The 15,173-nt window shown below is 47.4% G+C and overlaps 1 protein-coding gene across 1 annotated transcript in view; it reads right to left on the reverse strand.

Moving 5' to 3' along the window:
* Window positions 1-161: 161 nt before the first annotated feature.
* Window positions 162-15,173, reverse strand: part of PACS2 (phosphofurin acidic cluster sorting protein 2) — a 40,323-nt gene continuing 25,311 nt past the window's right edge. The window contains exons 16-21 of the mRNA XM_010020702.1: window positions 12,149-12,191; window positions 8,354-8,396; window positions 7,248-7,383; window positions 3,749-3,975; window positions 1,775-1,888; window positions 162-791 (exon numbers count right to left, since the gene is read on the reverse strand). Coding sequence (XP_010019004.1) covers window positions 673-791; window positions 1,775-1,888; window positions 3,749-3,975; window positions 7,248-7,383; window positions 8,354-8,396; window positions 12,149-12,191 — 682 coding nt within the window. The 3' untranslated portion in view covers window positions 162-672. The remainder of the gene's footprint in view (window positions 792-1,774; window positions 1,889-3,748; window positions 3,976-7,247; window positions 7,384-8,353; window positions 8,397-12,148; window positions 12,192-15,173) is intronic.

Here is a 15,173-nt window from a genome sequence, read left to right on the forward strand (position 1 = left end):
CTGGAGTTTCCTTACACATAGTGTTTCCCTAGTTCCAGTTCCTGTCCAACTCTCCTCAGGCTTCACTTCAGCGCAAACACCTGCCCGTCCCCATGGCAGACTCAGGGATCTCCTCCCCAGACCTCTCTAGCTATGCAAGTGGTTTGTTTTCCAGGCTGGACAGTTGAACTCCCTTCCAGACTTGCTGATCTCTCATCCTTTGGCAGCAGGAAGAAAGACTGGCCTTTTTTTTTTCCTAGAAAGAAAGGGGAGTGGGCCAAATGCACCACATGATCTTCCGCAAAATCCATTCAAGCTGATCCATGGCTCCCCCAGACCACTCACACCAATGAGGTCTCAGGTTAATAAGCAGTGCAGTTATTCAGCTATCTGCTTGTAAGTGGTAGGTGTTCTTGGGCAGGTTGCCTGCTCCTGCCAACTCCCCCACGACTTCATATTGTCAGCACATCTATATTTAAGACTGGGATTTTTTTTGCCTTTGTTTAAAGGGGTTTCCTTCCCTTGTAGTAAACTTAAGAGTTAATAGAAAAAAGTAATTCAAAAGTAATCCAAGCACATCTGTAATTAATTCTGCAGGAGAGGGCAGAGAGACGCGAGTCAGAGTTGGCACGCAATTCCTGGCTCCTGGTGTGCAGTCCTGGGACAGACAGAAGGTCCCTCTGCTGAGTATGGCTAGAAGTTAGATTTGGAGTGTCCAAATATGCAGATGGGAAAGTGCTTGACATGAGAGGACCACTGTGCTGCCAGCTGAAAGAACTTGACATCGTTCCACTCCACCCCATCGATGAGGACTGCAGGAGACAGTAAAAAGAGAGGAGAGTTAGAAAATACCAAATGGAAGTGGCCAACATAAAACAGGTTTGCTAGAAACCTCCCAGAGGTTGGCAGAGGGAGGCCTGGCCACTGTGTCCAGGGTACACGCTGCTCTGCCTGGCCACCCAACCACTGTAAATAGCTGCACACACTGGGGAGAGAAAAACTCCATAGCAGACCAGGTTTAGGGAGAACAGATCAGATTGTTGTTCTAGCATTGTTCACTGACACTGGAGCTCCTCAGACTGCTGATTTCAGTGTCACCTGATTTGATTTCTTGAATTTCCCAAATACACTTCATTTTCTTTTATGGGCAAATGCACTCTGTAAGAGTTGGACATCAGTCTCTCATCACTGGCACTTTTAACCAGATCCACATCTTCTAAAGAGGAGCCACATGTTCTGTGACCACCCCTCACACTCATCAATCTCGCAGGGACTGGGCCAGGATTACGGAGGTGACCTAAGAAGATCCCTCTGCTGTTAACAGTGGTGGTGATTATCAACTGAATAGTCTATAGGGATAGTTTTGATACTGGTGGCACAGCTCCACTGACAGCCCCTTTAGGTTTGTCTGCAAGATGCATATGTGGCTCCTGCTGTGGTAAGTTGTTGTGCCACAGTCCTGACCGGAGAAGTAGCCACTGCTCTCCACCATCACTTGCACCAGACGTGCAAGACAGAGAATGACAGGGAGGGGAATGGAACGCGGGCCAGCCACTGTCACCACCCAAGGCACCGATTCAGAGGAATTTCTGGGTAAGGGAGGATATTCCCACATCAAAGACCTATTAAAGCATTCCCCTATGCCAAACACATTCAAGCCCATTCCCCAGGAACACCCCCATTATGTTGGCTCCAGGGCATAAGGTCAGGACACCAGGGCAGCCCTTTGCCTGGAGGACAATGCTAGCATGAGCCTCGCCCCAGAACCTCGATAGGATGCAAGTGCTGCACTTACCACGCAGCATGTTCTGCTGATGTTTCGCTGTGCAAATCAACCTGCTGATTCCTTCAATACACTGGCTCTTTGACTCAATCTCTTTGTCTTTTGTTTTCTTGGGCAAAAACATCACTGGAAGAAAATCAAACCGGCACACAGTGAATCTATGCCACTCTCAGGCAAGACTTGTTTGGGTTTTTGTATTTAAACATTCATGTCTGAAAATTCTAACTCCTAAAATCATCCATTTGGCAGGAGTTTGACTGTGTCAGTGCTCAGCACCATCACCTATGCACATGAACATCTTAGTCCTAAGTGTCCCCATGTGAAGCATTCTCAGCTCATAACCCAGGCTCAAAAGGGCACCTTCAGGGTAACTCCTGCTGCTCTGTTGGGACACCAGGGAAAACAGCAGCATCTGTACCGGTGCCCAGGCTGTGTCCTGCGCTGGCTGAGGGATCTGCCAGGCGGCTGCACCACCTAGGGACAGTCCCACATACTGCACACGCTGCCGGGCAACGCTGCGCTCCAGTCTCCCTCTGTCTGCAGGCAAGTCTGCTGCACCAGTCACCTGGAGAACAAGAGGGACTAAACCGTGGGTGGCTGGTGGAGAGGGTAAGCAATAGGAGAGCTAAAAGAGGGTCCAGTTCCCCGAGAACTGTCCAGACATATAAGCAAAGATGTACAAACTGACTCCACAAAAGCTGGTGGTGTTGAACACCACTGCTGCAGGTCGGGCCAGCCCAAATGAAGAACATTTTGAGTGTCACAGGATTGCTTCTCCTATAGGCATAGTGCTTAAAAAGGATGTGGTCAGGGGTAGGAGCTCTGGTACGAGCAGTGCCATAGCTATGTTGCCAACAGTCACCTGGCTGTAGGGTTATGCACCCATGTCCTGCAGCCATTGGCTCCATCAGCTTTCTCTCAGAGACCCCAAAAACCCAGGCTGACACCAAGAATGACTTCCGGGCCCAAAGGCAGAAAGGTGTTGTGAAGGACAGCTACTGGCAGTTGAATGAAAGCGCAGAACTGCCTTGCTGCTTCCCTGAAAATACTTCACTGCAGAGGTGCTCTCAATTTTTACTGTTTCACATTACCAAGGCCAGGATCAAATACAAGGATTACCGACAACATTTAAAATGCATTTTGTTTGTTTGTTTTGACAAAATAAGACTTCAAGAGCAGAAGATTAAAAATTTAAAAAGTTAACATCAGGCTTTGTGCTGAGAGTGTTCCTCTTCTACCTCCTCTAGTCCCACAAAGCACTCTGTACAAGAACATAAGAGCTCCTGTAGAAGAGCATGTTGCTGCAACCCTGCTCTGAGTGACACCACCTTTTGTATACGCAAGCACACCTAGCAATGGCTTGGCAGGTCTGGCTGATGCATTTGTCCGGCTGCGACAGTGGTATTCTAACACAAGGATACCACATCAAATCCAGTAAAACATCTCTGCTGGGGCTGCTGCCATGATAGGATGCACACAAGTCCTGACTCTGTCTGCACCTCTGCCATGTGGCAGAGGACAGACCAGAGCATGGAGCTGTACAGGCTCTGCCTTGGGTCTGCCCTGACTCTGGCAGTCAGGGCACAAGCTGCCTCTTACCTAGTCCAGTACTGCAAACCAGCACCAGCATGCACACAAGAAACACAGGGAAGCTGTCCAGAGCAGTGTGCCACCTGGCTTTCTGCACAGACACCCACAGATGTCTCTGCTTTGTCCCCACCTTGGTTCTTTTGGGCTATACAATCTCAGCTGTTCAGCTCTCAGGGTGAACACATCCCCTTTTTACAGCACAAAGAGGAACCACCCTTTCAAACTATCACCTTATTCAGTCACTTCTCATCTATAGACAGACAAGGATTTTGGGGATAAAACCATGACTAAGGTGCTGTAATGCAGGACTGACAAGTTGGGCAGCCTTGGAGCAGCAGAACAGGGAGAGCAGCATTGTATTCTTGGCCTTTGGCAACAGTAAATGGGTCGCCTTACCTTTCTTGTTCTTCTCTTTTGTCACAACAGTCATGGACATCGTTGGAGTGGTGGCAATCTCACCACTGGCAGGTAACCTGCTGACCTGGAGGGACCGGAAAGTGCATTTCAGTGTGTTTTTGGTAGTGGAAGGGTCCTTCTTCTCTGGGTCTCTCTTTCTGTCCATGGGTGGAGCTGCAATCCAGTAATCCACCTGCAGGCCCATCAACTCAGCACCAACGCTCTGGCTGGAAAACAAGAGAAGGTAATTTCTGTGCAGCATTCAGCAGAGCTCCCTCAATCTGTGTTTTCCAGAGTTGTTCTTGGTCAGAGGACAAGCACCTGGCTCTTTGGGAAATCAGGCAGCAACATTTCATAGCAAGACCCAATAATCACAAAAGCATGAGAAGACACGACTGAGTGATGTAGCCTGGGTCATATTACATGGTGGCATCAGTTTGGCAGCACAAAACTGAAATGAACTGAGACAAGCTGACCTGCTGCAAGCTATAGGGAAGGAGCAGTGGGAAAGAAACAGTTTCCTAACATGATGCTGAGTTCAGTGACCCAGCCTGCAAACGTGGCCACTGAGGTGGCCCAGATCACCTGCAGTCTTTGAGTGGGGAAGAGGCTGTAAGCATCTTGCTGCTGCCTCCTGAGCACCAACAAGTGAATGACTGAATAGTCAGGTGCAGCACTGCCAAAATCAACTCTGAACTGGGGTGAACAAAGAGACGGCAGGTCTCTCAACATTAAGCACTCAGTTCTCAATCACCTTGCCTTGCTTTCATCCCTTACGTTCATGACCTCTTGTCGCAGTGCTTCCCTTCCTGTCCAGATGTTCCACCAAGTCACATAGGATCCCTGCTCTCCCCAGGTCCCTGTAACGGAGTTGGTAAGGGGCGATCTGCCCCGCAGCTCTGCTGTGTGCTGGGGAATTCCAGAGGTGGGAAAATGCTCTGCAGGTCCTGTGATGTTTGCTAAACAACGGCAGATTTCAGGACATGATCTGCTATTGAAACCTGCCACGCATCATGTGGTAACAGATGTGCGTCACCAGAACATGCTGCCAACCTTTCCTGAGCCAGAAAAGGGAAGATAAGCAGCCTGGGAAATTCCACCCCTTGTCTGCCTCTTGCTGGCTAACCCCAAGTAGAGCAGGGGTTTATCATTCAGCATACCTATGGCTGACAGCCTATACATCTTCCTACACAATGACAGAGTGCTGAATAATAGGCAAATACTAGATAAAAAACTAAGTGAATGTATCTACCAGTCTGTATCCCCTGTTTGAACAAATGGCAATTGTCAAGGAAGATAAATCCATGATCTTGAATGAAATATGCATCCCTTTACACTGCCTGTCTAATGAGAAACTCTCAAGGTACAACAAGAACATCCCATCATTAAAGTCCTCTCTGCAAATCAGTTTCCTTTTCTTTGCCATTTATTCACCTGAAAACCAGACTGCAGAGTTTGTCTTTGATCATTAAAACTAGGCTTTGAGTTCTCAGGGCAATTTCAGAAGTGAGATTCTTCAAGGATGATGTTTTGGAGATGCAGCTTTGGATTTTAAAGCTCCTTTGCATCACACTTCTCATCTCAGTTGTAAACACAAAGAATCCTAATGCTCACTATGTCCACACAGGATTTTCTGTTCCATGCCCAGTTACAACATGTTGCTCAATCTGGGCCACCCTCCACCTCATGCTGTCACATACAGATCAGTGAAGATGGAACCATGTTGAACCTCAACTTCCTCATTTCTTGATAATTTTACCACACAGCATGAAACCAAGAGATACTAGAACCCAGAACCAGGGTGTCAACTTCAGATGTATCACATCCATGGCTCATAGCTTTAATAGCCTACAGTCTTGTGCGCATGGGTTCCCAAACCACTTCCACCTTTGGAAAGCCCCCACAGAGCTCACATATAAGGCAGATTGACTTTTCTGAGCCAACACAATTCCCAGCTCTCTGCACTGCCAGCCAGCTGCTGGGACCAGCCTGGGGCAGACAGGACTCTCCTGTCACCCAACCACAGGGGACCAACAGGAAGGACTTGGGGAACTGGGCATCCTGGCACAGGCTAACAACCATTAACACCTGCCACTTGCTGCGCACCTGCTAAACTGGGACTTCCACATTCCCATTTCCTCTTGTTAAAAGGGAACTCTCTTAAGCCAGTTTAAGAAGTCAGAGGTTAAAGGTCCCCATTCTGTCTCCAGCAGGGACAATAGGAGATGCTGCTTAGGGAGAACATGTGATCCCAGTCTCTAAATGCAGAGCATTTCCTTGAACTTCAACAGCCTGACGACAACAACAGGATTAGGGATGTTAGAGGGGACATTCCTGAATCATCCTTTAGTAGCCACTAATGGACCTGCTGTCCATGAATTTGCCTCTTTGATCTGTCAACCCAGCTGCCACAGAAGTAGCAGAGGCAGATATGGTCCCAGTATGTCTTTCCTGCTGTGTGCAGAAGTCCCTTTCTTTCTCCCTTTTAGTTGACCTCTTGCCAGTGTCACTGTGTGCCCCCAGGTCTTGTACCACAGGTTTGGTGAATGACAGTTCAATATTCAACAAACCCACCACTGCTGTGATTTTGCAGAACTTGAGTGGCTTAACCTCTTTCCTCTCCTTCCCCCTAACAGAGTCCAGCACTTCTAGTCTCCCCTCACAAGGCTGCTGCTCTGTCCCCTTGATCTTGTTAATTCCGCATAACCTTTAACTTCACCATCTGCTTCCAAGTACCAGAACTGCACACAAAGCATTAAAGACAGCTATGCCAATGTTTCTCACACCAACAATATGACAGTCCTGCCAAGGGCAATTCTTTACTTGTAGTTTTATAGGGGTTTCCTCCTGTCACCCCTAAACATTTCAGCTAAGCCAGAGCTTCACACTGCCTACAGATGCTGTCTTCCTGCTGCTATGATATGCTTTCAAGCACACACATGAATGGGAACTGCAATTCCACTAAGCCATCTTATACACCTGCCAGGTCTCCCATCACAGATAAAAAGCCTCCTTCTTCAACAGTCACTCTGACCTCATACTCACTTGGTCCTTAAACACATAAGAATCATGAGGAATTAAGCTAGCATCCACATACATTAGGATCAGTATTTTCGTTGGCTACAGATATCCCTAAAAGAATCTAGTCTCAAAGAGAAAATACCAACAGACGGAGAACATAAACCTTCCCAAACAGGCTGCCACAATGGTTCATCGGAATCAGGATTTCTGCCAGATTACCAAAAACAAGGCTCTCCCTTCTAGTTCAAATTTGCCCTTGAGAAGTGCAGATCCCCCCTGCCCTTCCCAGCTCATCAGCCAGCAAAGACACAGTCACTCCACAGGCAAAAGAGGTGAAGGGAAAAGGTGACAACTTCAAGTATTTTCTAGAGAGGAAGACAGCAGACCTATGGGTTTTCCTTTACAAAACTTTTCCTCTCTCACATATATGTCAGTTAAGACAGCCAAGGGAGCTGAAAGGAGACAAAACATGCTTTACCTTGAGGATGAGAAGCTGCCTGTGACAGATGGTGAGGAAGGTGGTGTGGGGGAGGCTTCTTTCACAGCAGGAGACACAGAAGGTGGGGTAGAAGAAAGGACACTGGAGCTTGAGGGAGCTGCGTCATCAGAGTCACCTTCCAGAAAAGAAGTCAAACTGTTTGCCTGGGATTGTCGCACAGCACAGCACATGCACACGGGGACAGCTCAGTCCCAGTGCCCACCCTCCTGCTGCACAGGTTTTGTGCAGACTCAATCCAGAGATCACCTAGACCATTACTTCTGACTGCCTCCACACTTAAACTGTGGAACTTTATGTTTGGGTAAGAGGCAGGCACAAACATTCACACTCATCCGGGCTCCCCCAGAATGACCCACAGAAGGGCTGCCTCTACACACAAACCTATGTGTAACCCAGGCCAAAGGAATCTGGGTTTAATAGTGAAGCAATGTAAGAAACAATCCCAACAGATGAGGGAAAAAATATTCCTGACTAGAACTGCATTTGGAGAAGGAGAAAACATTAATAAACCAGCACTACCTCATGCCCATGTGTGTAAGCAGGCAGTATGGTGTACCTCAGCTTTGCACTCCGCCATTAAAAAAAAAAAGTGTCTAAATTTGTTGTCAGATTGGTGAGCTGGTTGCCTACCCTGGAGTTCCCAGCGTTAGGCACATGTTTGAGATTGATTTTATTAGGCAATTGAGCCCTATCTGTGAGGGAGTGTAAGGAGACAGGCATGAACTTCCAATGAACTGCCTCCCCAGTTTGGAGTAGAAACCTCAAATAACCACAGCAGTGACTGCACCCCTCTGAGAACACATGTAAGAAAAATGGGTGTTTGTACATATATGAGTAGAATTTCCCTGGATGAGGGTGTGGGGATTTCAGCTGGCCTAAAGCTCCTTGTATAACAATAGAAAGGGCTTCTCTCAAGTAGGCCTCTCCTGCAGACAGCTGCTGGGATTCAAGGCAATGGAACTGAGAGGTAGCAAGACCCAATTCCCCCTTACAAAACTCCAAGATGTCAGCAATGGACAAGTTTGTTCAGTCTGTGAAGCTCCCACTACTTGTATGACACAGAGCACACACAACATGCTCATTACCTGATGTTGCAGAAGATTGTTCTACTATTCCAACCTTCACGACCTAGAGAGGGCAAAAAGGAAGATCTGTATGAAACAGGAGACCCATGAACTCCAGGAATCCCCACCCACGCTCATCTCTACAGCCCCCTTGGCATTGTCCCTGCAGTCAGAGTAGTGTTAAAGTATGTTAAAAAGTGAAGTCTAAGAGCCAGGCAGGTCCCAGCAGTGTCCAGCCAAGCAGTACCAGCTCACAACCCTTCCCTTCCCTATACAGAAGACAGCAAAGAGCCTGTGGAGCTGTTACAGACCTGCACAGCTCTGAACAGCCCATTGTCAGCCCCAAGCTATGGCAACTACCATGCCTGCCTGTGACACCTGTGGGAATAGGGCAGGGAGGAGAAAGGAACATAAATATCCCCTTAGCATTGCTTTGATACACCTGCTAATTACAGACATATTGCTTCCACCGCACCAGTGCAGCCACTTTAGGGTGCAGCATAGCTGGGGCTTGTTAGGAAACCACAAAAGCAAAGTACACTTTCTGACCAGTTTTCTAGTCTCCAAAAAAGGGAAGTGTCTGGCAAAGACAACAGAGCTCCTAGCTAAGCCTCTGAGCATAGACATGGATAAACCACCACATGGACAGATGAGATTGATCCCAATCTCATATAATAAGGATACAAATGTGTTCTGATATGGCCAACCACCTAGCTAGTTCAGCTAGGTTAATGATAAATGCCACAGGCAATAATCTGTGAAAGAGAGCATGCTACAAACACAAGCTCCCAAGAACATACTATGCCTACAAAGACAAAATGACCCTTGCTGATATAAAAGCAGGGACCTTCTGTAGCAATCACCCATACAGTGCACAAGGATCACTACTCTCAACACTGCAGAGGAGAGACCCTTCTTAGGTCCTTAAGATACTTGTATTGAGCAGTAATGTCTACCCTATATAAATGTTGACAAATGGCAAAGAGCTGCAAAGGGATCTCAAATCAATAAAACCTGCTTTAGAGTAAGAAGTGATGTCACACAGTCTATTTCAGTTTGAAAACAGAAGATTGTTAAGTTCAGACATGACCATATCTATACCACATCTCTAGGGAGCACATTTCTGTGCTACTGGATCAAGAAAAAGGACCTAATCTTTAGAAGCCAAAACCTCTGCACAGTTTGGAGTTGGGGAGGTGTATGCTTAACCCCAGATCCTGAAGAGGTGTCAGGCTCTCTGGTGGATTCTGTTTGCTCCAGTCTTGGAAAAGCCATCATGAACTCAGCAGTCTGTGCAGAGGCTCCCTGAGCAGGCACTGGCTTGGGAGAAGGAGGCTGCAGCTCAGTTCAGCCAGTCTCCATCCAAGGGGCAACAAATCGGGTTCTGGAGTTCAGCAGCCATTTGTGCTGTATGTATTAATCCCCAAGAGGATGTTTCACACATTGTAACTAGCTGTGAGCAAGAGGAGGTGAAGCAGGAGAGTTAGGGGAAGAACAAGCAACACAAAATTGCCTACAGCCACCTTGATCTGCAAGCCAGACAGGAAATCTCTCTGGCCTTTTCCTCCTTGCTGGCTGACGGAAGATACTTGGGTTCAGACATATGGGAGGAAGAAAAGGTTAAACGCTTTCCTTTCCCTCCACTCAGAGAAGCACTTGAGACCACTGCAGTCCTAACAATGCCTCCATCCAGGAATGCTGCAGCAGCCAGCCTCCTTTCCCTTCAGGAAGGGGGTGCATCCTGTTAACTCCCCTGGCAACTGGCTGTCGGCACAACACAGGCACACAGCCATGCACTCTCACCACCACACTCAGGCTTTCACACCCAACTGGGCCCTCATGAGGCTCCACTCCCACCACTCCAGAGCCCAGCCCAGCTGAGCAGCACATCACTGCCCTGCTTGCATCTGGGTCACAGACTCTACAACCCAGCTGCAGGACATCAGGGTTTGCACTCTAAAAGCCAACAGAGACCAGCCAACATCAGGAGACACAAACCCAATTGTCACTAGCTCCCACTCTTCCTTGGCCTACAGCTTTAGCAGGCTGCAGCCGAGGGAAAGAGCTGCAGCCGGGGGAAAGAGCTTCTGTGTTCATGTTCAGCCTCAGACTTTGAGACACCTGCAGCTGACCTTTCACAGTCTCTTCAGATGTGTCTCATGGGGAATTACTGTGCTAGGAACACTTCAGAAGCAAGAATAAGCAGCACTGATTTGCCCCTCATCACCAGCCGACACAAAGTCAGTCTGTGCTTTCAAGGCAAATTTTGTTGGGGGTTGGCAGCATTATACACACAACAGAGCTGTTTGCTCTTCCTGCTTTCAGACAATCAAATCCAGACTTGGAAATGCACTGCTAATGTTTTAGAGCAAGTGAACAAACACTCTGCGCCCCATTTTCTTGCACATAGCACTGAACTAGGCCCCAAAGAAAAGCTTTGCAGAACCTAGCAGCTATAGTGAGACAACTCCAGGAGCTTCCAAGTTCTTCTGAGATTTTCATGTTACTGGGAAAGGTGAAACAACTGTTTCATAACAACAGTTCATCACCAGCAATCACAGTTCATGGGATGGACAAGATCACAGCAAAGCTGATTAGCAGGGTACAAATCGGGAAGATGCATCTCCGCTTTTGCAGAAGACATCTTTCCTTCAGCAAACAAAAGTAGATTGTCATCTCAGGAACAGGACAGAGAGAGACTCTCACTCTGAAGAGACACCAGAGTGAAAGCACAGACAGCCTGAGGGCAAGAGAGACTGAGCTCTTTAAATGCCCTGGGATTTAAGATTAGCTCTGACGCACTAACAGGGATACAAACAGGAATACACACAAGTCAGCTTAACACAGAGAAGGCAGAACAAGACAGCCAACATGCAAGAAAGAGAAGCTACAAAAGAGTGTGAAGCAAAAACTGTGAGGAGGTCATCCAGCAGCTGAAGAGCAGTCAGGGAAATCCTTTTGGCCATAGGTCAATGACTTTATACCTAAAACTTACTGAATTGAAGAGCATGATCAAATAACGGGAGGGAAGCTATAAAAGGCAAAGTAGACAGCTCACAAAACACACTGACAGAAACACAAACACACTCCTGCCTACATACCCTGTACTTAGCTACGTGAGCTGGGAATATTTAATGACGATGACAGGAGGAAAAGTCAGAGACTGCTATTCTAAACACATATTCACATAATAAAATTCATTAAATAGCTACTGCCCAAGACTCAAACTTAACAGTGATATAAAATGATCTCCCTGGTGGGAAGTACTCTCCACTTCCCAGAGTAGATGAGGACTGGAGATCATTCATGACAAGCACGCAGAAGACTGACACTGGAATAACAAATTTGGCCAAATCCATCACCCAGGGCAATGCTGGGCACAGCAACACTGAGATCAGGTTTCCAGGAACACACCACCTTCCTCCACATGCAGCACAGCAGCAACCCTCCACCATGTAGGTGCACTGGTCTGCAGCAAAAGACAGGCTGTGGATCAGAGCACTTCAGTGTCACACTTCCTACTCTGTATTGAATGAGCAAGGCTATGGTGTCTGCTTCAGTGCTTGCAGGCATGCAGCACAGAGCTGCCCAGAGCCAGCTTCCTGGAAAGCAAAATATACCCTGTACTTTGTTGAGGGATTGTAGAGTTTTGCTTATATCCCAGGCAGATGCATTCAACTATCAGATGCTGATGCTGACACTCTACCTTAAAGCACCCACTGCTCCTGCTCTACCCCAGAAACCTGATATATTTAGGTTAACACTTGTGGACATATTCTAGCTGGCTTGAGACAGTGTAACTAAGACAACACTCACCCCAACAAAGGGAATGAACTTCTGCGAAGATTCTTCATCAGGGCTAAAGACAAAGAGAAAAGAGTTGTTAACAGCTTGCTTCTGTGCTGGGCACAATACTCACTTCATATGTTGCATTCAAGCATGCAGCAGGGACGGATAGTATGCAAGCGCCAGTCCAATGTCTCCTCTCAAGGCCCCCTGCCAGCACGCTAAGAATCTGCATGGGTGGGGAAGAGCACGCAGCTTACGGCACATCTCTCAGGGGAAAGGTCTCTTCCTCCCTCCCTCACGCTTGACAGAGGAACATGCTTTAATGGCATTGCAGTCATTACAGACACACAACCTCCTACTGCAAGGAAATGGATCTGTGCCACAACAACACGGAGAACTGTGTGTTACTTACTAGTACCTGAAGCACTCTGCACGCATGGCCTTCACGCGTCCCACCTTTGGAGTCATGTGCCATACCTTGCATATCCCAGCATCGCTAAAGCAGTTAGCCTGCCACGGGGTTACAAGCTGTGACACGTGGTTATTTGTAGAGCACTAGCAAGTACGTGTACACACACATACTCATGCACACAGATACATGTTCCCTGCCACCAGGAGCTTGCAGACCCCTAGACAGGCACACTAGAGAGGTCGGGCACCAGAGCACACCAGGTGGATCAGGACATCAACTTGAGAAAAGCAAACAGCTAAACGAAACTGAACAAAATGCACACCATGTCCCAGAAACAGCTGAAGACAACATTACACATGTTTTAAAAGGAGGAAGGCATCAGCCCTTCCTGCTCTGGCCCTGCCCAGGATTCAGAAGCCAGAGGGTGGAAAGGGGCCAGCAACGAAAGCCACAGTCAAACCTAGCAGGAATTAGGGAGAAACCCAACAAAGGCAAGAGGGGGAAGACCTGAGTGAGGAGGAAGGCAGGCTGGGGGGTCCTGCAGAGCCACTACTCCCTTCAAAGGCAGAGAGATAAAGGGACCCACAGGGTGAGGACTGCAGAAGCACGTCCATGAATTAAGATTCAGCAGTAGAAGTGGCTATATGGGCAAGACACACAACATTTCTTGGTGGCCAAGCACAGGAAACTGGTAGGAAGCAGACAAACACTGAGATTTCTCACATTTCTCTTTGTGCATCTCTCAGTGCTTGGAGCACTGCAACATTCAAAGAAAAAACATCCAGCATTTCCTTCATCCAGAATATTGCTGGGTACAGCACAAACACTTAAGGAAAGCAGGTATTTCTGTGCTGTTTCCAGCACAGATCAGAAATGCATCAAATGAACAAAGGTTGCCAAATGCTGTGTGATTAACACAGGCAGGACAGTTTCCTCTAAGCCTCATGGAAAAGAATGGCATAAAACTGCAGCAAACAGGACCCAGGACAGAGCTCCCTCCTGGTTCAAAGCAGAGTGTGCTTTTATAAACAGCCTCTCACTTTGGCTCAGCTCTGCTTACTTAGGACTAAGGCAAAGCCAGGGGCTTTGCTCCCTACCTCACAACCCCAGGCACTGCACCTTCATTCTTCCCGCAAAGCACATGACAAAATGACCAAGTCCCTGATTCTGTGATGGAAGCCAGAAAGGTCCTATCTTTCCAAACAGCTGCAGGCTCCCCAGCAATACATCTACAAACATGACACTTCCAGCTCCAGTTTTGCACAGGGAAACAAGAAACACACAGAGCTGTTGGGAGAAGCACAGAACAGAGGCTCAGCTTTCTTCTCATCTCTTCAGCTCCACATGCTGAGAAGCAGGCAGAAGAGAGTCCTGCTGACTAAGTGAGGGAAGCACGGTAATCTCCTAGTCATCTCTCAGCTACTGGATGGCTTTGCTCTGAGCTCTCAAAATCAAACCATGCCCAACTCCATCAGAAAACTCATTCTTGTTCCCCTTGGGAGCTAAGACTCCCACTGAGGAGAGCTCAGGGGCAATTCTGAAATAAAGAATCTGCTTCAGCCACTATTTATCACAGCTCACAATGATGCATAAACTGTTGCTGAAGCAATCGGCTGGATTTCAGCTATGCTAGTCTAATCCTGTCGCACACCTTTGGAACTCTGATCTTGCACATGTGCCTCTGAAAATGCAACTTATCAAAACAGATGCTCTTCATGTGGATGAAAGGAAAGATGAGATAACCGTGCTTGTTTTTCAGCAATTCTTTCATGCTCTTTCCTGATTCTTGTTCTTCGGGATCCCAAAATAATCCAGAATCCTTTCAGCTTGGTGATGGTCTCTTCTATTCCTCCTACCACAGCCCTGCAACTAAAATATTCCGTCTCTGATAAGGCAGCCTCCCCTTATACCTAGGCTGCACAGATTCCCTGTGCAGAGCTTTTACCCCCACAGCCATGTCCAAGGCATTAATTTTATCCATAGGGCTTCTGAAGGCCCTGGTATCTCAGCTATAATTTAAAGCCAGGCCTTGCTGTGGTTTCTGATGTTTAACAGCATTATTGATACTTCACCTCTGTAATTCTGGGGGGAAAAACCCCAACAAACACATTCTGGGGAAAACCAAAAACCGGACCTATGCAGAGAGGCTAGAAAGAAAGTCTTTATCTGGAATGGGGACCTGTTCAATTACTATTTTTGCTTGGCAAAATCCATCCACCTGCAGTCAGTCCTTGAAAGGTAAACTGTCCAGAAATGGACTTGCAGGTTCCCTCCCTACAACAAGAAATTAATTCAGATTGAACAAAGACAGATAGTCAGATTCATGTTTTAGGACTCTTGGAAATGACAAGCCACCACACCACCAGGAGTCACCCACCTGACAAAGAGAAGGAATAATCTTTCACACTTCTGGGGCAAAGTACAAACTAAGCTGCAAAGCACTCACGTATTACAGTAAGAGGGACTGAACAGTCACACCAGTTATGCCAGTTATTAGCCTTTTCCTAAGATTTTATTTAAAATTTAAGCAACCCAAAACAGATTTCCTTGCACGAGTGACTCAAATACCACCTTTATTCCAGGCAAGTCCTGCAGGGGTGCAACAGGAAATAGAGAGCTTTTACTGGACTAACAGGCCTC

This window comes from Nestor notabilis, unplaced genomic scaffold (genome assembly GCF_000696875.1).
Source record: "Nestor notabilis isolate BGI_N333 unplaced genomic scaffold, ASM69687v1 scaffold29968, whole genome shotgun sequence".
Lineage (NCBI taxonomy): Eukaryota > Metazoa > Chordata > Aves > Psittaciformes > Psittacidae > Nestor > Nestor notabilis.